The sequence below is a fragment of the Eucyclogobius newberryi genome, unplaced genomic scaffold, assembly GCF_026437365.1.
Source record: "Eucyclogobius newberryi isolate DKJ021-1_F unplaced genomic scaffold, fEucNew1.0.hap1 SCAF_4, whole genome shotgun sequence".
Classification (NCBI taxonomy): Eukaryota; Metazoa; Chordata; class Actinopteri; order Gobiiformes; family Gobiidae; genus Eucyclogobius; species Eucyclogobius newberryi.
Window position 1 is genome coordinate 8,167,822 of NW_027316056.1, and position 27,149 is coordinate 8,194,970.

General features: G+C 43.9%; 1 protein-coding gene across 1 annotated transcript in view; it reads right to left on the minus strand.

Annotated features, from left to right (window-relative positions):
• Positions 1-74: 74 nt before the first annotated feature.
• akt3b (v-akt murine thymoma viral oncogene homolog 3b) overlaps positions 75-27,149 on the minus strand; it is a 32,674-nt gene continuing 5,599 nt past the window's right edge. The window contains exons 3-13 of the mRNA XM_072462946.1: positions 25,095-25,206; positions 20,022-20,166; positions 17,607-17,738; positions 15,306-15,371; positions 15,139-15,207; positions 13,373-13,495; positions 13,164-13,292; positions 11,334-11,548; positions 8,905-8,992; positions 5,224-5,326; positions 75-845 (exon numbers count right to left, since the gene is read on the minus strand). Coding sequence (XP_072319047.1) covers positions 760-845; positions 5,224-5,326; positions 8,905-8,992; positions 11,334-11,548; positions 13,164-13,292; positions 13,373-13,495; positions 15,139-15,207; positions 15,306-15,371; positions 17,607-17,738; positions 20,022-20,166; positions 25,095-25,206 — 1,268 coding nt within the window. The 3' untranslated portion in view covers positions 75-759. The remainder of the gene's footprint in view (positions 846-5,223; positions 5,327-8,904; positions 8,993-11,333; positions 11,549-13,163; positions 13,293-13,372; positions 13,496-15,138; positions 15,208-15,305; positions 15,372-17,606; positions 17,739-20,021; positions 20,167-25,094; positions 25,207-27,149) is intronic.

Below are 27,149 nucleotides of genomic sequence, written 5' to 3' on the forward strand. Positions count from 1 at the left end.
GTGCTAATAAAAGTGTTATTACTGTGTTATTACTGATGAAATTCTGGCGCTGTTAAGAGTTCATCGAGACGCGACCGACTCTTTAAAGCTGAATCAAACCATCCAAATCAAACTTGGTCTAAAGTACAACACGTCCAAAATGACAGACGTCCTCATTCACTTCTCCATCGACAGCACACGTGACCCATGACAAATTATTTTTCAGATTTTTTTTCCTTTTTTTTTCTTCTTCTTCTTCTTCTTCTTTTTCATTATAATTTTCGGATTTTTCTTTCCTTTTTTTCTTCTAGTTTATCAAGTGAACCACGAGCCATGCACTTAACCCCGCCCCCGAAAAACCTTCCCCCGCCCCCAAAAAGTTAACACCCTGTCGGTATGATACACATCTGCACACGTAAGGCAACATTTTTGGTTTTTTGTTCCCTAAAAACGGCTCTTTCAAACCAAGTGCAAAAAAGTCGAAAAAAAAACCCAAAAAAACAAAATGAACGACGAGAAAAAACGGGGGGCAGAAAGATGAACAACTTAATACTGACAAAAATAAATAACAAAAACATTGCCTTCTGCTGTAATAGCGCTGAAAATGTAGGAGACATATTTTTTAGTGTGGGGCTATCCCACTGTGCAAAAACCTCTTTAAAGTCCCTAAAAAGACTCTTCTCCGTCCGCTAGCGACAGGAGGAGAAAAACAGCGGCGGACACTGGTACTTTTCCTAAAATGGCTACGTGTTTTCCTGGCGGGCTCAGGCCGAGCAGGAGTCACTCGCGACCGCTTGCCGAGTACGAGAACTGAGGGAAGTGAGGCCGCCGCTCGTTATCCGCCGCATCCATCCCGTCCTCGTCATCTGAGAGGGAGAGAGGGGGGGGAGGAGGGAGAGAGAGGGAGGGAGGGGGAGAGGAGAGAGGGGGAGAGGAGGGAGAGAGGAGGGAGAGAGGGGGGGAGGAGGGAGAGAGGGAGGAGGGAGAGAGGGAGAGAGAGGGGGGGAGAGAGAGAGGGGGGGAGAGGAGGGAGAGAAAGAGAAAGAGAAAGAGAGAAAGAGAGAAAGAGAGAAAGAGAGAGAGAGAGAGAGAGGGGGGGAGAGGAGGGAGAGAAAGAGAGAAAGAGAGAAAGAGAGAGAGAGAGAGAGGGGGAGAGAGAGAGAGAGGGGGAGAGAGAGAGAGAGGGGGAGAGAGAGAGGGAGGGAGGAGAGAAAGAGACGTTACATAGAGACCAGTGCAATTCAAGTCATCATATGGACTGTGCTGAACGATCACAAATCAAACACTGCAATAATAATCTAATTGTCGTTAAATATGATGCATTGTTAACGTTGTTTTCAGCCTTTAAACGCCTCTTGAGTACCGTAAGTTTGACATCTCATGTTTTAGAACAAAACTAAATTTGGATCTCTGCCATTTCCCACAGGACTAGCTCAGGTCTGGCACCATCTACTGGCTCTGAATTCTTTTTATTGTAATGATGTAAACATTCTGCTTTGACATAACATGTTTTAGAACTTAGAATAATTCATGTATTGACCAGTGCCCTTCTTATCAGCCAGGCTTTCCCTCTTCTGGATTGTCATTAGCGTTAGATACTGAAGGTGATTTGAGGCAGAAATGCTCAGAGTGAGTCTGCTGATGGTTTATGGACTTAAAAACAGCACAGGAGACATCTGGATGTCTACTAATGATGTCACAAATCTAGGACATTTTTTTGAGGCTTGAAAGGGAGAGGACATCGTGAAGAGGATTAAACAAACAAGTGTGAACGGACATACTCCAGATGTGCTTTTGATGCGGAAACAATATACATTTGGTATAAATTGTCCCTGACTAGAACCAGGAAGTACCATCACATTAGTACTGACTAGAACCAGGAAGTACCATCACATTAGTACTGACTAGAACCAGGAAGTACCATCACATTAGTCCTGACTAGAACCAGGAAGTACCATCACATTAGTACTGACTAGAACCAGGAAGTACCATCACATTAGTACTGACTAGAACCAGGAAGTACCATCACATTAGTCCTGACTAGAACCAGGAAGTACCATCACATTAGTACTGACTAGAACCAGGAAGTACCATCACATTAGTACTGACTAGAACCAGGAAGTACCATCACATTAGTCCTGACTAGAACCAGGAAGTACCATCACATTAGTCCTGACCAGAACCAGGAAGTACCATCACATTAGTCCTGACTAGAACCAGGAAGTACCATCACATTAGTCCTGACTAGAACCAGGAAGTACCATCACATTAGTCCTGACCAGAACCAGGAAGTACCATCACATTAGTCCTGACCAGAACCAGGAAGTACCATCATATTAGTCCTGACTAGAACCAGGAAGTACCATCACATTAGTACTGACTAGAACCAGGAAGTACCATCACATTAGTCCTGACTAGAAGCAGGAAGTACCATCACATTAGTACTGACTAGAACCAGGAAGTACCATCACATTAGTCCTGACTAGAACCAGGAAGTACCATCACATTAGTACTGACTAGAACCAGGAAGTACCATCACATTAGTCCTGACTAGAAGCAGGAAGTACCATCACATTAGTCCTGACTAGAACCAGGAAGTACCATCACATTAGTCCTGACTAGAACCAGGAAGTACCATCACATTAGTCCTGACTAGAACCAGGAAGTACCATCACATTAGTCCTGACTAGAACCAGGAAGTACCATCACATTAGTCCTGACCAGAACCAGGAAGTACCATCACATTAGTCCTGACCAGAACCAGGAAGTACCATCACATTAGTCCTGACTAGAACCAGGAAGTACCATCACATTAGTCCTGACCAGAACCAGGAAGTACCATCACATTAGTCCTGACCAGAACCAGGAAGTACCATCATATTAGTCCTGACTAGAACCAGGAAGTACCATCACATTAGTCCTGACTAGAACCAGGAAGTACCATCACATTAGTCCTGACTAGAACCAGGAAGTACCATCACATTAGTCCTGACCAGAACCAGGAAGTACCATCACATTAGTCCTGTTCTCAGGTCTCTGCTCTGGCCCCTGTGGCTCAGAGAATAGACTTTAAAGCAGCTCTGCTTGTGTACAAGTCTCTCCATGGCCTAGCACCAAAGTACATCTCAGACATGTTAGTGCCATATGAACCATCTCAGACTTTGACGACCTCAGGGACTGTCCTCCTGCTGGTGCCAGAGTCAGGACTAAACATGGACCGGCCTCCTGCTGGTGCCAGAGTCAGGACTAAACATGGACCGGCCTCCTGCTGGTGCCAGAGTCAGGACTAAACATGGACCGGCCTCCTGCTGGTGCCAGAGTCAGGACTAAACATGGACCGGCCTCCTGCTGGTGCCAGAGTCAGGAATAAACATGGACCGGCCTCCTGCTGGTGCCAGAGTCAGGAATAAACATGGACAGGCCTCCTGCTGGTGCCCAGAGTCGGGACTAAACATGGACCGGCCTCCTTCTGGTGCCAGAGTCGGGACTAAACATGGACCGGCCTCCTGCTGGTGCCAGAGTCAGGACTAAACATGGACCGGCCTCCTGCTGGTGCCAGAGTCAGGACTAAACATGGACCGGCCTCCTGCTGGTGCCAGAGTCAGGACTAAACATGGACCGGCCTCCTGCTGGTGCCAGAGTCAGGACTAAACATGGTCCGGCCTCCTGCTGGTGCCAGAGTCAGGACTAAACATGGACCGGCCTCCTGCTGGTGCCAGAGTCAGGACTAAACATGGACCGGCCTCCTGCTGGTGCCAGAGTCAGGAATAAACATGGACAGGCCTCCTGCTGGTGCCCAGAGTCGGGACTAAACATGGACCGGCCTCCTTCTGGTGCCAGAGTCGGGACTAAACATGGACCGGCCTCCTGCTGGTGCCAGAGTCAGGACTAAACATGGTCCGGCCTCCTGCTGGTGCCAGAGTCAGGACTAAACATGGACCGGCCTCCTGCTGGTGCCAGAGTCAGGAATAAACATGGACCGGCCTCCTGCTGGTGCCAGAGTCAGGAATAAACATGGACAGGCCTCCTGCTGGTGCCCAGAGTCGGGACTAAACATGGACCGGCCTCCTTCTGGTGCCAGAGTCGGGACTAAACATGGACCGGCCTCCTGCTGGTGCCAGAGTCGGGACTAAACATGGACCGGCCTCCTGCTGGTGCCAGAGTCAGGACTAAACATGGACCGGCCTCCTGCTGGTGCCAGAGTCAGGACTAAACATGGACCGGCCTCCTGCTGGTGCCAGAGTCAGGACTAAACATGGTCCGGCCTCCTGCTGGTGCCAGAGTCAGGACTAAACATGGACCGGCCTCCTGCTGGTGCCAGAGTCAGGACTAAACATGGACCGGCCTCCTGCTGGTGCCAGAGTCAGGACTAAACATGGACCGGCCTCCTGCTGGTGCCAGAGTCAGGACTAAACATGGACCGGCCTCCTGCTGGTGCCAGAGTCAGGACTAAACATGGACCGGCCTCCTGCTGGTGCCAGAGTCAGGACTAAACATGGACCGGCCTCCTGCTGGTGCCAGAGTCAGGACTAAACATGGACCGGCCTCCTGCTGGTGCCAGAGTCAGGACTAAACATGGACCGGCCTCCTGCTGGTGCCAGAGTCAGGACTAAACATGGACCGGCCTCCTGCTGGTGCCAGAGTCAGGACTAAACATGGACCGGCCTCCTGCTGGTGCCAGAGTCAGGACTAAACATGGACCGGCCTCCTGCTGGTGCCAGAGTCAGGACTAAACATGGACCGGCCTCCTGCTGGTGCCAGAGTCAGGACTAAACATGGACCGGCCTCCTGCTGGTGCCAGAGTCAGGACTAATGTTCAAATCTAAGCAAATGCTCTCGTCTTTGTCCGTTTTGTGACTTTTGTATTTCAATGCATTTTTCCTGTTGTGTGAAGCACTTTGAATTGCCTGCTCTATGAATTGTGCTCTATAAATAAACTTGCCCTGCCATAATATGTGTCTTTAAATATCCATCCATTTTCTACCGCTTGTTCCCTTTCGGGGTCGCGGGTGACTGGAGCCTATCCCAGTGACTTCGGGCCTTAGGCGGGGTACACCCTGGACAGTGGCCAACTTGTCGCAGGGCCAACACAGAGACACAGACATTACAGACAGTTCACGCTCACATTCATTCATGTCTTTAAATATGCTTTTGTAAAATAACTGAAGTTCCTTTTTGACATAGTTGAGCTGAACTCCAGGCCCAGCGTTGCCAGGTTACGTGAGTGTTTGTGACTTTGCTCACATTTCTCTGGCGGAGTGATGGTGATGGTCTGTGCTGTGAACTCCTCGTCGAAGTAGCGCGTGTCCGTCTCTGAGGAAACCTGTGGCATGAAGGGCGGGACCAGCTGCAGAAGGGAGGTGAGGTCACAGGTCAACGACACGCCCACTGCACTTTCACAGAGCCACGCCACCGTCAATCAAGACAATATCAGCTTTTTAAACATCAGCACAAATCAATGGAAGAAATATTTTATTTTACTCTTTTGTACAATTTCACTAGATTAACTAAGTATAAATCCCCTTTATTAAGGAGGAGAGTGAAGAGAGGGAGGAGAGTGAGGAGAGGGAAGAGAGGGAGATGAGTGAAGAGAGGGAGGTGAGGTAGAGTGAAGAGAGTGAAGAGGGAGGAGAGGGAAGAGAGGGAGATGAGTGAAGAGAGGGAGGAGAGGTAGAGTGAAGAGAGGGAGGAGTGAAGAGAGGGAGGAGAGGTAGAGTGAAGAGAGGGAGGAGTGAAGAGAGGGAGGAGAGTGAAGGAGGGAGATGAGTGAAGAGAGGGAGGAGAGGTAGAGTGAAGAGAGTGAAGAGGGAGGAGAGGGAAGAGAGGGAGATGAGTGAAGAGAGGGAGGAGAGGTAGAGTGAAGAGAGTGAAGAGAGGGAGGAGAGGTAGAGTGAAGAGAGGGAGGAGTGAAGAGAGGGAGGAGAGGTAGAGTGAAGAGAGGGAGGAGTGAAGAGAGGGAGGAGAGTGAAGGAGGGAGATGAGTGAAGAGAGGGAGGAGAGGTAGAGTGAAGAGAGTGAAGAGAGGAAGGAGGAGAGTGAAGAGAGGGAGGAGGAGAGTGAAGAGAGGGAGGAGGAGAGTGGAGAGGGAGGAGAGGGAAGAGAGTGAAGAGAGGGAGGAGAGTGAAGAGAGGAAGGAGGAGAGTGAAGAGAGGAAGGAGGAGAGTGAAGAGAGGAAGGAGGAGAGTGAAGACAGGGAGGAGAGGGAGGAGAGGGAAGAGAGGGAGATGAGTGAAGAGAGGGAGGAGAGGTAGAGTGAAATGAGTGAAGAGAGGGAGGAGAGGTAGAGTGAAGAGAGTGAAGAGAGGGAGGAGAGGGAGAGTGAAGAGAGGAAGGAGGAGAGCGAAGAGAGGAAGGAGGAGAGTGAAGAGAGGGAGGAGGAGAGTGAAGAGAGGGAGGAGAGTGAAGAGAGGGAGGAGAGGTAGAGTGAAGAGAGTGAAGAGAGGGAGGAGAGGTAGAGTGAAGAGAGTGAAGAGAGGAAGGAGGAGAGTGAAGAGAGGAAGGAGGAGAGTGAAGAGAGGGAGGAGGAGAGTGAAGAGAGGGAGGAGAGTGAAGAGAGGGAGGAGAGGTAGAGTGAAGAGAGTGAAGAGAGGGAGGAGAGGTAGAGTGAAGAGAGTGAAGAGAGGGAGGAGAGGGAGAGTGAAGAGAGGAAGGAGGAGAGCGAAGAGAGGAAGGAGGAGAGTGAAGAGAGGAAGGAGGAGAGTGAAGAGAGGGAGGAGAGGGAGGAGAGCGAAGAGAGGGAGGAGAGTGAAGAGAGGAAGGAGGAGAGTGAAGAGAGGAAGGAGGAGAGTGAAGAGAGGAAGGAGGAGAGTGAAGAGAGGGAGGAGGAGAGTGAAGAGAGGAAGGAGGAGAGTGAAGAGAGGGAGGAGGAGAGTGAAGAGAGTGAAGAGAGGGATGAGGAGAGTGAAGAGAGGGAGGAGAGTGAAGAGGAGAGTGAAGAGAGGGAGGAGAGTGAAGAGAGGGAGGAGAGTGAAGAGAGTGAAGAGAGGGAGGAGAGGGAAGAGAGTGAAGAGAGGGAGGAGAGGGAAGAGAGGGAGGAGAGGGAAGAGAGGGAGATGAGTGAAGAGAGGGAGGAGAGGTAGAGTGAAATGAGTGAAGAGAGGGCGGAGAGGTAGAGTGAAGAGAGTGAAGAGAGGGAGGAGAGGGAGAGTGAAGAGAGGAAGGAGGAGAGCGAAGAGAGGAAGGAGGAGAGTGAAGAGAGGGAGGAGGAGAGTGAAGAGAGGGAGGAGAGGGAGGAGAGCGAAGAGAGGGAGGAGAGTGAAGAGAGGAAGGAGGAGAGTGAAGAGAGGAAGGAGGAGAGTGAAGAGAGGAAGGAGGAGAGTGAAGAGAGGGAGGAGGAGAGTGAAGAGAGGAAGGAGGAGAGTGAAGAGACGAAGGAGGAGAGTGAAGAGAGGAAGGAGGAGAGTGAAGAGAGGAAGGAGGAGAGTGAAGAGACGAAGGAGGAGAGTGAAGAGAGGAAGGAGGAGAGTGAAGAGAGGAAGGAGGAGAGTGAAGAGAGGGAGGAGGAGAGTGAAGAGAGGGAGGAGAGTGAAGAGAGGGAGGAGGAGAGTGAAGAGAGGGAGGAGGAGAGTGAAGAGGAGAGTGAAGAGAGGGAGGAGAGTGAAGAGAGGGAGGAGAGTGAAGAGAGGAAGGAGGAGAGTGAAGAGAGTGAAGAGAGGAAGGAGAAGAGTGAAGAGAGGGAGGAGAGTGAAGAGAGGAAGGAGGGGGAGGAGAGTGAAGAGAGGAAGGAGGAGAGTGAAGAGAGGTAGGAGGAGAGTGAAGAGAGTGACGAGAGGAAGGAGAGTGAAAACAGGGAGGAGAGTGAAGAGAGGAAAAAGAGTGAAGAGAGGGAAAAGAGTGAAGAGAGGGAAAAGAGTGAAGAGAGGGAAGAGAGAGAGGAGAGAGAGAAGAGGGAAGAGAGGGAGGAGAGGGAGGAGAGGGAAGAGAGGGAGGAGAGGGAAGAGAGGGAGGAGAGGGAAGAGAGGGAAGAGAGGGAAAAGAGGGAAAAGAGTGAAGAGAGGGAGAAGAGTGAAGAGAGGGAGAAGAGTGAAGAGAGGGAGGAGAGGGAAGAGAGGGAGGAGAGGGAGGAGAGGGAAGAGAGAAAAGAGGAAGGAAGAGAGGGAGGAAGAGAAGGAGGAAGAGAGGGAGGAAGAGAGGGAGGAGGAGGAGGAAGAGAGGGAGGAGGAGGAGGAGGAGGAGGAGGAGGAGGAGGAGGAGGAGGAGGAGGAGGAGGAGGAGGAGGAGGAAGAGTGAAGAGGGGGGAGAGGGAGAAGTGACGGGAGGGAGGAGAGGGAAGAGAGGGAGGAGAGGGAAGAGAGGGAGAAGAGGGAAGAGAGGGAGGAGAGTGAAGAGAGAAAAGAGGAAGGAAGAGAGGGAGGAGGAAGAGAGGGAGAGGGAGGAGGAGGAGGAGGAGGAGGAGGAGGAGGAGGAGGAGGAGGAGGAGGAGGAGGAGGAGGAGGAGGAGGAGGAGGAGGAAGAGAGCGCAGGAAGAGTGAAGAGGGGGAGAGGGAGAAGTGACGAGAGGGAGGTTTCGAGGGAAGATAGTGAGAGGACAGAGAAGGAGGAGAGTGAGAGTGAGAGGAGAGAGAGGGAGGAGAGTGAGAGGGAAGAGAAGATTATCGACAATGGGGAAGCACAAAATCTAAAAACTGAAGCGCTGTGACACTGCGATTAGATTCGAGGCGCTGAAATATCACACGCGTCTCAGAATCTAAACTACAGCTTTAGCCGCTTGAATTTTGCTGCATGGGAATAATTTGCCGTTTGTGGAGTAAAATTGCAGCCTCTGCGTCCATTCAAACTGCGATTTCGATTCATCTCGCTGCCCTAATCTGCGCATTCTGATTAGGCAAAACGACAACGGCGATATTCTCCGTTTTCCGGAACAGCCCCCACGGCGAGGCCCCTCCCCCCCGAAAGCGAGAACGTCCCACTGTGACGAGAACTCACCTTTTTGTCGTAGACGTCCTGCCAGTCGACTGTGTTGAAGTAACTGTGGCGCATGATCTCCTTGGCGTCGTCAGGACCTCCACCGAGTCTGAACCCAAGACAGGAATCAAGAAATGAAGTTTTATTTTAGTCTGTGAGGTCATGAGGAAGCAAACACCTCTCATTTTCAGAATAAAAGAAGACACGCTTATCTTATATTTCTTTTTAAACTTCAATATGAGCTGTAATAAAAAGGGACTAGACTGCGCCAAAGTAAAATAATTATTGGTTATCAGTTAATTTGAAGATGAAAAAAAAAACACACAATGAAAATAAAAATGTAGATGGCAAAATTCAGCAACTGGAATAAAAATAAAAACATGTCAACACCTCTGCTCATATCAATGCTGCAAATACGGCTAAAGTTACAATTGAAACCACTTTGCTGTAGTAGTAGTAGTAGTAGTAGTAAGACGGATGAGCAGTAGCAGGAGCAGTAGCAGTAGCAGGAGCAATAGCAGAAGCAGTAGCAATAGCAGGAGCAATAGCAGAAGCAGGAGGAGCAGTAGCAGTAGCATTAGCAGGAGCATTAGAAGGAGCATTAGCAGGAGCATTAGCGTTAGCAGGAGCAGTAGCAATAGCAGGAGCAATAGCAATAGCAGGAGCAATAGCAGAAGCAGGAGGAGCAGTAGCAGTAGCATTAGCAGGAGCATTAGCAGGAGCATTAGCGTTAGCAGGAGCAGTAGCAATAGCAGAAGCAGTAGCAATAGCAGGAGCAATAGCAGAAGCAGGAGGAGCAGTAGCAGTAGCATTAGCAGGAGCATTAGCAGGAGCATTAGCAGGAGCATTAGCGTTAGCAGGAGCAGTAGCAATAGCAATAGCAGGAGCAATAGCAGAAGCAGGAGGAGCAGTAGCAGTAGCATTAGCAGGAGCAGTAGCATTAGCAGGAGCAGGAGCGTTAGCAGGAGCAGTAGCGCTAGCAGGAGCAGGAGCGCTAGCGCTAGCAGGAGCAGGAGCGCTAGCAGGGGCAGTAGCAATAGCAATAGCAGGAGCAATAGCAGTAGCAATAGCGCTAGCAGTAGCAGTAGTAGCAGTAGCAGCAGTAGTAGCAGGAGCAGTAGCAGTAGCAGGAGCAATAGCAGGAGCAGGAGCAGTAGCAATAGCAGGAGCAATAGCAATAGCAATAGCAGGAGCAGTAGCATTAGCAGGAGCAGTAGCTCTAGCAGGAGCAGTAGCGCTAGCAGGAGCAGTAGCGCTAGCAGGGGTAGTAGCAGGAGCAGTAGCAGTAGCGCTAGCAGGGGCAGTAGCAATAGCAATAGCAGGAGCAGTAGCAATAGCAGTAGCAATAGCAATAGCAGGAGCAGTAGCGCTAGCAATAGCAATAGCAGGAGCAGGAGCAGTAGCGCTAGCAGGGGCAGTAGCAATAGCAATAGCAGGAGCAGTAGCAGTAGCAATAGCAATAGCAATAGCAGGAGCAATAGCAGGAGCAGTAGCGCTAGCAGGAGCAGTAGCAATAGTAATAGCAGTAGCAGTAGCAGGAGCAGGAGTAGCAGTAGCAATAGCAGGAGCAGTAGCAGTAGCAGTAGCAGTAGCAGTAGCAATAGCAGGAGCAGGAGCAGGAGCAGTAGCAATAGCAGGAGCAGTAGCATTAGCAGGAGCAGGAGCGTTAGCAGGAGCAGTAGCGCTAGCAGGAGCAGGAGCGCTAGCGCTAGCAGGAGCAGGAGCGCTAGCAGGGGCAGTAGCAATAGCAATAGCAGGAGCAATAGCAGTAGCAATAGCGCTAGCAGTAGCAGTAGTAGCAGTAGCAGCAGTAGTAGCAGGAGCAGTAGCAGTAGCAGGAGCAATAGCAGGAGCAGGAGCAGTAGCAATAGCAGGAGCAATAGCAATAGCAATAGCAGGAGCAGTAGCATTAGCAGGAGCAGTAGCTCTAGCAGGAGCAGTAGCGCTAGCAGGAGCAGTAGCGCTAGCAGGGGTAGTAGCAGGAGCAGTAGCAGTAGCAGTAGCGCTAGCAGGGGCAGTAGCAATAGCAGGAGCAGTAGCAATAGCAGTAGCAATAGCAGTAGCGCTAGCAATAGCAATAGCAGGAGCAGGAGCAGTAGCGCTAGCAGGGGCAGTAGCAATAGTAATAGCAGGAGCAGTAGCAGTAGCAATAGCAATAGCAGGAGCAATAGCAGGAGCAGTAGCGCTAGCAGGAGCAGTAGCAATAGTAATAGCAGTAGCAGTAGCAGGAGCAGGAGTAGCAGTAGCAATAGCAGGAGCAGTAGCAGTAGCAGTAGCAGTAGCAATAGCAGGAGCAGGAGCAGGAGCAGTAGCAATAGCAGGAGCAGGAGCAGGAGCAGGAGCAGGAGCAGTAGCAATAGCAGGAGCAGGAGCAGTAGCAGTAGCAGTAGCAGTAGCAGTAGCAATAGCAGGAGCAGTAGCAGTAGCAGTAGCAGTAGCGGTATTTGTACCGTTTGTTGGGGTCCTTGATGAGCAGGCCGGACAGCAGGGACTTGGCGTCTGAGGACAGAGTGCGAGGGAACTTGATCTCCTCCATCAGGATGAGCTCGAACAGTTTCTCGTGGTCCTGGTTGTAAAAGGGAAGTCTCCCGCACATCATCTCGTACGTGACCACGCCCAGGCCCCACCAGTCCACCGCGCGGCCGTAGTCGTTGTCCTCCAGCACCTGAGAGGAGACGCCCGCCGTTTAAATGCAGCGCTAAAAGAGTCGCCCGCCATCGCTTTAGCGGTCCACGTGTCAAACACCGTGGAATACATAATCATCCACATAAAAGTGACTGAAGCGCTGTCCTTAAATAAAGTACAGATGAAGTACAAGTACACATCCACTAGAAGTACATTTTATAGTGGATGTGTTTTACTTTATTACATTTGAGAGCTACTTTCTACTGCACATGAAAGTTGCTTTGGATGACCACTAATCAGGACAATATCTTTATCTAGATCACAATTTGAATGCTTTAGTAGTTACTTTTTAATCTTCCACAATTTAAAGGACAAATATGATGCATTCCTTGTGCCATTATCAGACTTTGAACATACTCTTGAGTACTTTGAGTTTGGCATCTCATCTTTAAGAAGAAAAAAAAAAAGTCACACAAAAAACTGAATTAATCTAAACGATCTGCTGTTTTGCACTGAGCTTTGTCACCATCTACTGGCAGCAGAGGGAATTACACAGGTTAAAAACGACAGGACGTTTTCTCGGCAATGCTAGGTAGCCACGCAGACGTACTGATCGTGATTAGACGAGAGAGTCTGGAGACGATTTATGGACTTAGAAACCGCAACAGAAGATTGAGAAAACGTCACAGATTGAGAAGACGTCGAAGAGATTCAGAACGGAGTATTTTTGACGCTCGGAGTGGGACTTTCTAACCAGGATTCATCAAACTAGTGTGAATGAAGCTAAATGCTACTCCAGGTATGTTTTTGATGAGGAACAATGTTAGAACGGGTGTAAAAGAGAAGAAAAAAAAAAGTACATTTTGCAGGATGTGTGTCCTTTAATACTTCTTTCTCTAAGTATATTTCTTATGTGATAGTTTTACTTGAGTATTCGTTTGCTCCTGTATCTGTACTTTTACTTAAGGAAAAGTCAAATCGTTCAGCCACCGTCCCCAACTTCCAATACACACAGTCGGATTACTATCGTACTCTCAAGCAATTAAGGCCATATTCATGTGCATATAACTGATGTAAATGTGTGTTTACTTACCATTAGTATTATTTTGTTCATTGCCAGCTATTTTTACTTTCCTTTATTTTGATTATATATATATATATATATATATATATATATATATATATATATATATATATATATATATATATATATATATATATATATATATATATATATATATATATATATATATATATATATATATATATATATATATATATATATATATATATATATATTATATTATATATACATATATTTTTTTTAAATCTTTTTATTTTATTATTTTTATATTTTTATTTTATTATTATTTTATTTTAATCTTTTTATTTTATTATTATTTTATTTTTATCTTTTTTTTTACCCCCCCTCCATTCCCTATTAAGATATGAGAGGAGTTTTGTTAAGTTTTTTTTTGTTTTGTTTATAAGCGAATGTTTTTTAAACTTAAGTTATCTGTACTTTTCCTCTGTATCTACTGCGTTGTAACACCGAAATTTCCCCATGTGTGGACAATAAAGGAATATCTCATCTTAATATTTCCTGGTAGTGTAATATCTGTACTACATGCAGACTTTGACGATGTGGTTTTTACCTCCGGAGCGAGATACTCTGGCGTCCCACAGAACGTCTTCATGGTGGCAGTGTCAGTGATTCCTTCTTTACACAAACCGAAATCTGTGATCTTTATGTGTCCGTCTTTGTCCAGCATCAAGTTCTCCAGCTGCGACGCATGAAAACACAAACATTAACCTCTCAAAACGGTCGTCGCACGTTCAGGATCGTCAGAGTCAGAGTCGGTACCTTGAGGTCGCGGTAGACGATTTTGGCCGAGTGCAGATAATCCAGAGCCGAGACGATCTCCGCTCCGTAAAAACGAGTTCGGTCCTCGGAGAAAACTCTCTCTCGCGACAAATGGAAGAACAGCTGGAACAGGAAAAGCTTTTGATGAGAAAATGTTGAAGAATCATAGAGCATTTAAATCAGGCATGTCCAAACTACGGCCCGGGGGCCAAATGCGGCCCTCAGACCATTTTTTGTTGGCCCTCCGGCTTCCTGCCAACTTGCTCCAAACAACAAATAGTAGCACTTTTTACTTTAAAATTGAAAAAATGCAAGCATTTTTTTGTTATACTAACCTAATATTAGTGTTCCAAGTCTTATTAAAGGTGTTGAGGCTCATCAAAACTATGTCAAATGCAACATTTCAAATTATTTACTTTGGCATTTGACAAATTTGACATTCTGTGGTCCTCGGTGAAAAAAGTTTGGACACCCCTGATTTAAATGTTTGTAGACAGAAACATTCGTAAAGTGGGATTTTTAATCAAGAATTTCCCAACATGATAAAAAACAAGCCTTTTTTTGCAAAGATAAAGCACTCGGACGCATGTGAGTGATGTCAGAGACCGGTTTAAACACAATTACAATAGGACTTTACGTTATTTGTTTTATTATCAGCAAATTATGACAGGCACTTGGCAAGATTCTGTTTTTTTAGGTTTTACTGGACGAAAACGTACAGAAATATTGACCGCACAATTGACCAAGCTCAAATACAACGCTCAGGCTGGACAACAGTACTTTTCCCATCATTTATAATAGAAACGCAAACTCAGACATTTCTACCTTGGACATTTAAAACATGCTACTTATTTTCTTGTTGTTAAGATATAAAGCCATAAGCAGATTCAGATTTTGATTCATCTTGGAAAATGTGATCTGGTCCGCTTCATTTTTCTTCTGTTACAGGATTTTGACATTTTAAAAAAGGTCAATAATATGAGCATTAGACTGGAAGAAATGTGCCACAGATTGCATTTTTACATAAAATAAAACCTTCAACCTCAGATGAAAGATTTAAAATCTACTTTAATTGTTCTAAACGTTGAAACTTCCACAGCAACCAAACATTTAAACAATGTTAAATGTCTCCTTTACATTTGGGAAGATGATTCCTTTCATCAATAATCGGTCAAATAATTATTTCTATGGTACAGTTTTAACCAAATAAAAGGTTGAAATATGGTGAATGAAGGCTTCTGGATAGAGAATATTTACGGATAAAGTGTATTTTTTTTGCATTGTGATTTAATAATGCTGCTGTATTTGTTATGAAATACCATTTTCGTACGTGTTTTAGGGTCTGAATAGTCCATAGAACGATTACCATTATAAAAATTGTAGAATTATTTAGGGCCGCAAGTTTAATCGCAGTCGAATTGCAATTTTAAATAGACAAAATCAGCAAATCGCAAAGGCTGCAATTTGTAAGTCCCATAATTTCTTCAAAAACAACAAAACATCACGTTTCATTTAACATAAAAATACAATGCTAACCTTAAAGCTCAGTTCAAAGTTCAGTCTTTTTGGCAAAATTCTCCCGGACAAATTTAAAACGTGAACTTTGAACACGAATCGCAATGTTCGTCAGAAAAATCGCAATTAGATATTTTTGCCCAATCGTTGAATAAAGTTGATCACAGACTCGAGGAGCAGTGACGTATTAGACGAAGAAAACTGTATTAAAAGTCGTATTTAAAGGAATAAAGCATATGGAAGTGTCTGACCTCTCCTCCGTTCACGTATTCCATGACAAAACAGAGCCGGTCTTTTGTCTGGAACGAATACTTCAACGACTGAAACACAAACAGAGCATTTATTTTTAATCAGACACAATCAGTACAAAGTCAGGTGTATTTTCAATGAATTACGCATTTGTCTTTGAAATACTCACAGTAAGGAATGGATGCCTAGTGTTTTTAAGTACTCGACTTTCTGTGAGCGTGTGAGCCACTTCATCCTGACGAGGAAAAGAAGACAAAACATTCAAAGTTACAAATTACAAATATAAAAGTCACTGTAATTGAACCATTATTGGACCTATGGTCACGAGCTTTGGGTAGTGACCGAAAGAACAAGATCGCGGATACAAGCGGTCGAAATGAGTTTCCTCCGCCGTGTGGCTGGGCGCTCCCTTAGAGATAAGGTGAGGAGCTCGGCCACACGGGGGGAGCTCGGAGTAGAGCCGCTGCTCCTCCACGTCGAGAGGAGCCAGCTGAGGTGGCTCGGGCATCTGTTCCGGATGCCTCCTGGGCGCCTCCCTCGGGAGGTGTTTCAGGCATGTCCCACCGGGAAGAGGCCCCGGGGAAAACCCAGGACACGCTAGAGAGACTATGTCTCTCGGCTGGCCTGGGAACGCCTCGGGATCCCCCCGGAGGAGTTAGAGGAAGTGTCTGGGGAGAAGGAAGTCTGGGAGTCCCTGCTGAGACTGCTGCCCCCGCGACCCGGCCCCGGATAAAGCGGCAGAAGATGGATGGATGGATGGCCAATTTTTAGGGTAGTTGTACTTTTTTTGGGTCGAGTTTTAAACCTGCAATTGTCCTTGATCATAGTTACATTTAAAGCTAGATATGGATTTTTTGAGCCAATATTTGTCTTCCTTCTGTTGCCGATATCATAGCAAGGCCCACGAATCTATTTCAAGTTAAAGTAAAGATCACAAATGAAGCTTTCACTTTAAAATAAATGATAAGAAAAAAATAAGTAACAAAATGTTGATCTGGGGTATACAATAATGTGTAGCGTGATTGTGTGAACGTACGGCCAGAGGTGGAAAGTAACTGATTGCACTTTTTGGAGTCGATTTTTTAAACTTGTAATCGAGTATAATTTGAGCCATGTCTTTGTAATTAGTGACATTTATGCATCATGTAAAGATGGATGCCTAGTGACTTTCTGTGAACCACATCCTGACGAGGGAAAGAAGACAAAAACATTCAAATCCAGAAGTGGAAAGTTACAAAATACAAATACAAAAGTCACTGTAATTGAACCAAAAAAAAGTACAATTACCCTTAAAATTGGGTCGAGTTTTAAACCTGTAATTGTCCTTGAGTACAGTTACATTTAAAGCTAGAGCTCTGATGTCATATCATAGCAAGGCCCACGAATCTATATTAAGTTGAAGTTCCCAAATTAACTTTTCACTTTTAAATAACTGATAACAAAAACTAAAGAGGAACAGAATGTGTTGATGTGGGGTATACAATAATGTGTAGCGTGATTGTGTGAACGTACGGCCAGAGGTGGAAAGTAAATCATTATAAACTTGCACTTTTTGGAGTAGATTTTTAAACTTGTACTTGTAATCGAGTATAATTTGAGCCATGTCTTTGTAATTAGTGACATTTACGCATCATGTGAGTGTTGAGAACAGTTCAAGCTCCAGTCGTCTTCGTCTGTTTCTGCTTCTTTCCACCGCCTTGTCTGCTCTGCCTTGTCTGCTCTTATTAAGTATTAAATAACAGAAAATTCCAGAAATATTGCGTTTAAAAAGTAACTGGTAACTAGTATTTTTACTTTTACTTGAGTACAAATGTGCAGTACCCTGTATACAGACATATTTTTTAGCCTAATTGTGCTTCTATTCCCATTATAACTCATTCATCTGTTCAAAACATCTGCCCAATCTGAGGAGAATCTGAGGAGTGTCATTTAAAACAACCAATACAATTTGTACAACTGTCATATAACTGTTGAATTAATCAAATAAAATTGTGTAAAAAGTACAAGTAACGAGTCCGTGGAGTAGTATTTGTCATGTGTATTATGTGTACTTTATAGGCTGTGTAGTTTACCAAACTGTTTATTTTATCGACTCACTTTTACTGTAGTTTAATCTGCCTTTTTACAGATGAATACAGTGTGTACTGGTAGTTTTCTGTACACATCTATGTAGCGTCTTGTGAGTGCACTTTTGCTCAGAAACATGGCACAAGCTCTCAAAAAAAGACCTAGATATCCATCTTTAGTCCACTACAGCCCTACTTTATCCTTCACTTAAGTACAAAAGTAGAAGTACGCTTAAGGAAGTACATTTTTAGCAACATAATGGCACTTTAACTCACATTTCCAGTGCTCTTTCCACCACTGTTAAACTCAGACATTTTGCATTCTGAACTGCACCTTGGTTGAAAAGAATCGAATCCAATTGCGATCGCCGCTGCACATGAATCCAAAGCGCGGACTAAAGTACCTTTGCGATGATGACTTCCTTCTTGAGGATCTTCATGGCGTAGTACGTTCCGCTCGCTTTCTCTCGCACCAGAATCACTTTCCCGAACGTGCCTTTTCCCAGCAGCTTCAGATAGTCAAAGTCGTTCATTGTCTGGAAAAACGAGACAAAACTGATCAGTCTTCTCTTTTCTCGCCTTCGTGACGACACACTCGGAAATACTGCAGTAAAAGTACAGCGAGCTCTACGTAATGTCAAGACCAAATGAAATGGAAGTTTAAGTTTCAAAGATATAAATGTGAATCAGAAACAGGGACTTGGTCTGACCCTTTGACCCTTGAGAAGAATTAAAGACACATCAGGGGAACGATTACCGTATTTTCTGCACTATAAGGCGCACTGGATTATAAGGCGCACTGTCAATGAATGGTCTATTTTTTTTTTTTTTTTTAATAATTTTTTCATACATATAAGGTGCATTAAGCAAAACAAAATGTGTACCACTCAAAATTGCTTTGAGGTCAGTAAGCACAACCAGAAATCATCCACATATAAGGCACAAATTTACTGGATTATAAGGCGCATTGTCATTTTTTGAGAAAATGAAATGCTTTAACGTGAGCCTTATAGTGCGGAAAATACTGTATACTTCACACTAAACATCAGGGGCTTTAACGATGTACGTGACGATGGACCCGCCCCGTTTCTGCCGGGTGCTTGATTGACAGGCCGAGTAACCAATCACGAGTTAGCACAGGCAAGTTTAGGTTGAGGATGCTACGTGTTTGCAGAGTTTTAGTTGTTTTCCCCCACATCGTGTGGAGCTCGTGGTTGCCGTTTGGTGTGCGTGATAAAAAGTGAGTCGTTGTTAGAAATGAAAGCAAACATAGACCCCGCCTTTGTTCCTAGACTGTATAAAGTGTTGCGTGCCATTCGAATTGTTAAATAGTGTAGTTAAAGCCATATATTTACCTCGTTTGTATTTGGAAATGCTAAGTGCCACGAGCTAAGTGCTAACAGCAGTAGTTATGACGGAGCTCATGAAGTGTTTATTTTACCATTATTATTATTATTATTATTAGTATTATCTTGTCTTACGCTAGCCATTTTATTTTTATTTATTTTCCCTTCCATTCCTTATTAGGAAATGAGGTTTTGTCTGTAGGAGTTTTTGTTTATAAGAGTTTTGTTTATAAGAGTTCTTCTATTAAGAGTGTTTTAAACTTCCTATAAGTTATCTGTCCTTTTCCTCTGTATCTACTGCGTTGCAACAATGAAATTTCCCCATGAGTGGACAATAAAGGAATATCTTATCTTATGTGCATTTGTGCATTATATGTTGTTGTTTACAGATTGTATTATAATTTATGTTCTTCTTGTTTCTATTGCAGAACCACACACGTATTTACATGCTTAGTACCTGCTATTGTAAATACCAACCACCATTATAATTGACTAAAATATTTAATAAAGAGAAAACCCTGGATCATCTCTCCTGGTGCATTCTTGCCGATGCCCCCTGGTGGTCACAACCCGTACAAACCACAAAATTAGCTCTCCCCAAAACAATATATGCGTTTTTATAGCCAGGATCCCACCCCGGAGCGGCTCTGTGCGGATTCACTTATCATCATTCTGTGTGTCTGTGCTCTTGTGGTTTTAAAGGAACAACAATCACACTGAGCCCCGAGTCCAGAGCTTTTGACCTGCAGAAAGAAGAGTTTGTGTTTCTGCAGAGGCCAAACTGGCTCGGATTCATGACTGCTGCAGGAGCCGGGCTTCAGGTCGCGACCTCAGATCAGAGAGGACAAAGAGGTTCGAACGCACTGGATTTCAGCTTTGAAACTGGCAACGCAAATGAGCTCATTCTACTTTCTGATTGGACAAACGGCTTGAACCAAAACACACATTATAACAACAACTTGTCCATCATGTCCAATGTTGTAAGTAAGATTAAATCAGCATTTTTAGTGTCAGCAGATCTTACATTATGGATCAATGCGGTATTTATCCATTCATATATCTAGTTAAATCACCCAAATGCCATTAGAGCGAGGCTGGAATTCCTCATTTGCTATAATCCATTCACTGGAAACATCTACAGTCCCCCAGTCACCAACTGCCCTACTTATTTAATCAATGAAACCTTTGTTCACGGTTTAGGATTAGGGTTAAAAATAAAACATTCAAGATAAAACTGACAATTATTAACGAGCTGATTTTCCTCACACAGAACTGAACCAGAACCCTGGCGACGGGGCCCCCTAGTGGTATAAGTGGCTCTGAACAGCTCTGCACTACAACCACTACACACAAGTCGACTGTGCACACATGTAGAGACTTTCACATTCGTCGGTGGGTCACGCTGAGACACGAGGGCCTCTGCACAGAAGCACTCATCGTGACTCCTCCAGGGTTCCTCTAGAGTTCTCGTACCTTCCTCTTGTAGTGGCTGATGGTGGTGTCCATCTCCTCCTCGTTCACGTTCTCGATCTGAGACGTCGGGCTGGACAGGATCCCTTCCTCTTCCTGTTTGGCCAGAGACTCTGCCACCATGGTGATCGCCTCGGCCCATTCGTCCCTGCGACGCAGAGGAGAGACCAGGTTTCAGACAACGTTTTACTTCTACTCTTCAGCGTTTTACCACAAGTATCTGCACTTTTTACTCCTTACATTAGCAAAATGGGTTGATTCACTTTTTTCCCCCTCATTAACTGTGTGTTTTTACTTTTTTAGTTCAGTTACGATGGTGCGCTTTTGTACTTTTTACTTGTTAAAAGGGTTTCAGCTGTACTTTTTGGTCATTTTTGTTACTAATTATACTTTTACTTGAGGTGGGTAGTAGAATACACTCTCCACCTCTGCTTCTAGTCGACAAACTCATGTATTCAAACATATGAAGTATTGATCTTCCACATCACAGTTTATGGTCTGGTGCGAGGAACTTGTAAGCCCAGAATCAGAAATACTTTTGTTTATCCTGATGTAGAATGAAATATTTGCATTGCCAAACAATCATGGAACAATCATTTTTAGAGGTCCATATTTATTTACTAGTGGGACAGACTCTAGAACTGATAAAGACAGTGACATAATTCAATAAAATTCATCAATATTAGACTTTATTCTTAAATATTCTCTCTCTTGAAGCCTTCAGTCACTATATTTCAACATTTATTTGGTCCAAAGTGTATTTAAACTCTCAACGTTCAATAGAAATGATCATTTGATTCGTTCCTCTTCCAGCGTTTGTCTTAAAATCCCAACCAAACTATAATTAGCCGACTTATTATCGACCTATCACTGGACAAAACAATTACACTTCTAAAACCAATGAAACAATAATGATTCAATGTCATGTTTCAGAGCGGATCTGCAGCAGCGTCGGTTCAGTTCAGTTTCCGTGCTGCAGCTGCTTCTCGGTGCAGTTTTGCGGCTGTTGTGAGCGTTTGTAATAACACGACTCAGACATAAATGTGTTTGTGAACCGGCCCCAGCGCCTCACTTCCTGCGTTTGTACGAGTCCAGGCGCCGAGCAACGTGTGTTTTTGCCCCGGTCCAAACCAGAGCGGCTCAGTGCGGCTGATGAAGCTATTGTTAATCCACAAATCAGGAAGGGAAATACTGCAGTTGTGGTTTTGAGTTATGAATTAAAAGGAACTGGCTTAAATAAATGCTGTGTTGTAATGGCTGTTTACCATTGAAAAGTTGGAACCTACCGGTAAATGTTTTTGTGGCAAAAAGGGGATTTTATTCTTCTTCTATCCTGTTTTGTCCTGCAATTAAGGCTCTGGAAATTCCTCTTTCACTTTCCCCCTATCCCCGCCCACATCCCTGTACTTGGTTGTGGTTATTTTAAATATTAGGCCTCCAAGTAACACACTAGGAGTTCTAAAATGTCATGTGGCTGCTTTTCAAAAATAAAAACAGGTAAATGACAATCTACTGCTCGTTAAACTGATATGTGGAGGCGGAGCTTGCCAGTATGAAGAGGCGGGGCTTCGTCCGCTTTAGATCAATGTTGCAGTTTACAATGAACAAAATGTACGATGATCATCTACTTTTGTTATAGCTTAATACTGAGCACCTTATAAAATCATAATACATCTCCTTTAATATCATTTGTTTAAAAGGTGCAGTGACTGACTTCTATGTTACGGAATGTCCCACAGTGTGGCATTAAAGGCATTTCCATGACGATAAGCAGTTGAATCAGAAAGCATCAGAAAATCCCATTTGTCCTCCTGATCTGAAAAGCCAATGAGACCCAGACCTTATTTTGCCCCCTTTTTGCCCCCTTTTTGCCCCCTTTTTGCCCCCTTTTTGCCCCCAATCCAACTGGAGCCAAAGCATATTTCACACGCCTCATATTTGAAAGAAATCGTCCTAAATAAGCTCAATCTGATGTTTTTTACGTACAGTTAAAAAAACAAAACAAAAAAACAACGTAATAATCAAAATAGAAATTTAAATTAAAAAAAACAACCAGGACCAGAGGGAGTTGAAGCATATTAAGTTTAAAATAACTGTCCTATTTTGTCCATTGTTTGTTGAATTTGTCTATTTTCAAGTTGAGTCCATGTTATTTCCTGAAGTTTACCTACAGTTCAGTTCAGTTCAGTTTCACATTAAAGTTTCCAACTGACTAAACTCAGATCACTTATGACCAATGAACACATTTTTATATCAAATTCTGGAGTAGTCACTATTGGTTTCAAGCCAAAACACGTCACACATCAAGAATAAAAGAGTTAAATTGCGGCAGGTTGGAGATATATTGTTTCTACGGGGAGCGATGAGTGTTTACTTTATGTATTTTACCTTTTTATAAACGCAAAAGTGGTTCACAAATGTTGCAAATATCCAGGCTTTTGAACGGCTTTTACTTGACTTTACACAGACTTGACTGGTTTCATCAAAGTGTGGTGCTATTATCACACACAGAGAAGGTTTCAGACACAAACAAGCCACTTTTCTGCGGTTAGAGGATTTCTTCAAACGTTCTACACAAGCCGCTACGTCACAGCCACATTAGCAATTTAAAATGCATCTGTACGTTTGATTGATAAACGTCAGAACCACAGCCGACACTAAAGATTGGAACTGTTCGGGTGTTTGAGCAGTTTATGCAGTTTAAAAGTGTTAGCATTACATTAGCGACAAGAATCAAAATGGCTGCCGGTAGCGTACAGTTTTATTGATATTATATTGATACTTTTTGCCAAAACCTACTAATTAGACTAAAAAAACGTATTGTTTGACCCGATGTAATATTTTGATATGATATGGGCGTGGCTTTTGTAAATTACTTTCTAAAGGCTATAAAATGTTTGTAACCCTAACCCTAATCCTAGTCATACTTCAGGCCGGTTTGGCGAGGAAGGGCCTTTATCACTGCTTGTAGCTTTTCTTTTCTTATTTTTTTGTTTGTATTTTTGTATATACATTTAGGCCCGAGCGCCACAAGCTGGCGAGAGGCCTATTAATCTCGTAAGGCCGTGCAAAGCACGGCTGCGAAAGTGCGCACGTAGTGCGCACGAAATCGAGCGCGAAGCGCTCGCCCACTTCCAAACACTCACTAACGCACTCCTTCACTCACGCACGCCCCGTGCATACTAATTAGTAGTAGGAAAATGGAACATTACCGTTGTAAACGGGCGAAGCCCGTGCAAAAGTGCGCACTAAACGAGCACTTTACATCATCCCCATATAAAGCACTCATTTGCGCTAAGTAGCTCACGAATACGTTCCCCATCTCTTGCATGTTCCGTGCATATAAACATGTAATGCAAAAATTGAACATTATTACTGTATAGAGGGCCAAAAACACAAAGTGGGCGGAGCCCACTCAAAATTAACGAAAGTACCCGTCAGTGACCAGGGACCCACACCATGAGGTAGGAAAGCGCGAGCGCTTTCCAAAAATGTATAGTTTATGATATTTGAAAAATGGGAAACATTGTTTTCGCATCGGAATATTATTCTTTCTTCTTCTTTCTTCTTCTCGGGACCAACCCCCTTATTTTTCACCCAGTGAACATTGACGAAAAGTCACAAAAATGTTCACACCTCTAAAAATCGTGCCGCTCTACATTCTGGCTATTTCCCTTTTCTAAAATAAAAAAAATTGGCGCGTCAGCGCCCTCAAATGTACCAAAAATGCATTGAGAGATGGGAAATGACCCCAAAAAAATCTGATCGTAGAATCATGAAATTTGGCGCAGAGGTAGATGGTGACAAGAGAAGTAAAAAATATTATTACGGCAACGCCGTCCGCCCAACCAAATGTCGGCCATATTGCTTCAAAAATGGCTAAACATGACTTTGGAGTTTTTCCAAACTTTTACGAACTCCTCCCAGGGCGTTGGCCCTAAAAAGCTGAAATTTGGTGAAAATGCTACTGAGGAGTGGGACATCAAAAGTTATCCAAATTACATTGATACCTGTCACGGTCTCTGTGCGGCGAAGCCGCAAACTGCAGCAAGAATTTCAGAAATCTCCCAAATTTTACATTTCTGCCGTTTGCGCAGATAAAGTCCGAATTGCGTCAAATTAGAATCAGTTGTTAAACTCTTTGCCCTAAACCTACTTGAAGTGAAATAAATTAATTTGGAGCCACAGCGCCCCCTACAGATTTTATATGGAGGTTAAATATTTAGTTTTGCGAAATTATATGAAATTTGACACACAACTCAATTTTAGAATCCCCATCAAAAAAGTCAATGAGACCCATGTCATAATTGTTATGGCTTTGCCGTAACGATGACCGAAACCTTCCATGTTATTCCAATGGGGAAATCGCCAGAACATGTTTACACTTTAGACTTTCACAAACTCCTCTTAGGGCGTCAGCCCTATTAACCTGGAATTTGGTGAGACTCATCTTCAGGGGTGGACCATCAAAAGTTATCCACATTTTTATTCAAAGAGTCACGGTGTCTGTGCGGCAAAGCCGCACATTTTGCCAAGAATTCAAAATAAAATTGCTTTTTGATGGTAAAACAAAGGGGAGAAGATGTGACAGCGTCACAGATTCAGCAGTAGGCGTAATAAAAGGACAATTGGGGCGCGTTAGCGGCCCCTCCTCTTGCGGCGTGGCGGCGGCGTAGCGAGGGCCGATCATTGCCGCTTGCGGCTATATTTTTTATTATTATTATTATTATTCATTTTGTAATTTATTATTTTTTTAATTGTATTTGTTTTAATTTAAAATATTCATTTATGTATTTATGTATTTATTAAATTCATTTATCATCATAGATTGATAATGGAGCTTTTTCTTTAGTATCGGGGGGAAAAAAGATTTGTAAATGTGACATTTGAATTCCCAGCAAAGTTGTAGCAGCATTTCCTTTTTTGGTCAAACTGCTCTAAAAAAGAAACTATCTTTGTTTTTGACTTTGTTTTTGATGTAGTTATAAATAGCCGGCGCTCGTTTTAGTTTCGGTTATTTTTAGCGTTTGGCGTCGCTTGGATCCGAGAAGTCTGTGAATGGAAGAACTGGCGAACCTCTCGTCCGGCGTGTCCACGTGGAAGGTCCTCTCGATGACCGTGGTCCACTGCAGACAGCGGATTATAAACGTGTTCGGTTTGGGTCGCTCCGTCTTCATCAGCTGACATTCTGACCAAACAAAAACAAACACACAGTTATAAGTAGTTCCTCTGAAAAGATGCACCGTGAACGTTTTAAACCATTCTTTGTGATATGTCTTTGATTAGAATGAATAACTCAATCAAAAATAATTATCAATATGACATTTCTCAGTCAAGAACGATAAATGCAGTGGAAATGGTATCGCTGAAATGTTCCACACTATGGTATTAAACTTATCCTTTTTTTAACCATTTTATTTTTTGTCAGAACATAAAACATACACAAACTCAACAACAATTATTACACCAGAAGAGGGGGTAAAAAAACTAAAAACCTAAAAAAAAACAAAAGCAAAACAAATGATACAGGAAATTAAAAATAATAATAATAATAATAGTAATAAATTAAAAAACTCAAGAGCGTGCTAGACTTGATGAGGCTTAAGTTTTAGGAATAAAAGTTGAGAATAAGGGCGTGGCATCAGAAAAAAGGGGGGAAAGAATAAATGAATAAAGACATTTCATTGGTATCCATACTTAAACGCCCACATACATATATATATATATTTACACAGTATTAAACTTATCCATCACGCTTTCGTCCAGTTTCAGCTGTTTTATTGCTTTGAAAAACCTGCATTCTAAAGGAGCGTTCACACCACAGCGTCAAAGTCTCCAGTTACATTCAAAATCAGCGTTTTTGCGGCGTGTTTTGAGCGTCTGGCGGCGGAGAGCGAGTTTCTGCTGGCGAGTTTCTTTAGACGTGCGCCCAGCGTTCAAAGCGTCACCCGAACTGGGGTGTCCGGTGCAAACACTCCTCAACTGTGAGCCTCGCCTCTCCGCAGATCTGTCCAGTCACTTGGCCAGGTGGTGTTAAATAATATTCTAGGCAAAGGAAGTGGCAGTGGTGGACATTTAATCATCATTATACTTATAGTTAGTTCTGGGCATTTGGCAAAATTGTATTGCTCAATCACGAATTTCTAATAAAAACAAACACGGAGCACAAAGGGTTGTTAAAAGGGATCAATAACTTGGCTCACACCGGATTGATACGTTGAGTTCAACACAAGAATCAATCTGGAACAAAAATTAGGAGAATTCATCTTGCTGACAAGGTTAAGATCAGTATGTGCAAGTAGAATAATAATAGAGTAAATATAGCCGCAAGCGGCAATGATCGGCCCTCGCTACGCCACCGCCACGCCGCAAGAGGAGGGGGCGCTAACGCGCCCCAATTGTCCTTTTATTACGCCTACTGCTGAATCTGTGACGCTGTCACATCTTCTCCCCTTTGTTTTACCATCAAAAAGCAATTTTATTTTGAATTCTTGGCAAAATGTGCGGCTTTGCCGCACAGACACCGTGACTCTTTGAATAAAAATGTGGATAACTTTTGATGGTCCACCCCTGAAGATGAGTCTCACCAAATTCCAGGTTAATAGGGCTGACGCCCTAAGAGGAGTTTGTGAAAGTCTAAAGTGTAAACATGTTCTGGCGATTTCCCCATTGGAATAACATGGAAGGTTTCGGTCATCGTTACGGCAAAGCCATAACAATTATGACATGGGTCTCATTGACTTTTTTGATGGGGATTCTAAAATTGAGTTGTGTGTCAAATTTCATATAATTTCGCAAAACTAAATATTTAACCTCCATATAAAATCTGTAGGGGGCGCTGTGGCTCCAAATTAATTTATTTCACTTCAAGTAGGTTTAGGGCAAAGAGTTTAACAACTGATTCTAATTTGACGCAATTCGGACTTTATCTGCGCAAACGGCAGAAATGTAAAATTTGGGAGATTTCTGAAATTCTTGCTGCAGTTTGCGGCTTCGCCGCACAGAGACCGTGACAGGTATCAATGTAATTTGGATAACTTTTGATGTCCCACTCCTCAGTAGCATTTTCACCAAATTTCAGCTTTTTAGGGCCAACGCCCTGGGAGGAGTTCGTAAAAGTTTGGAAAAACT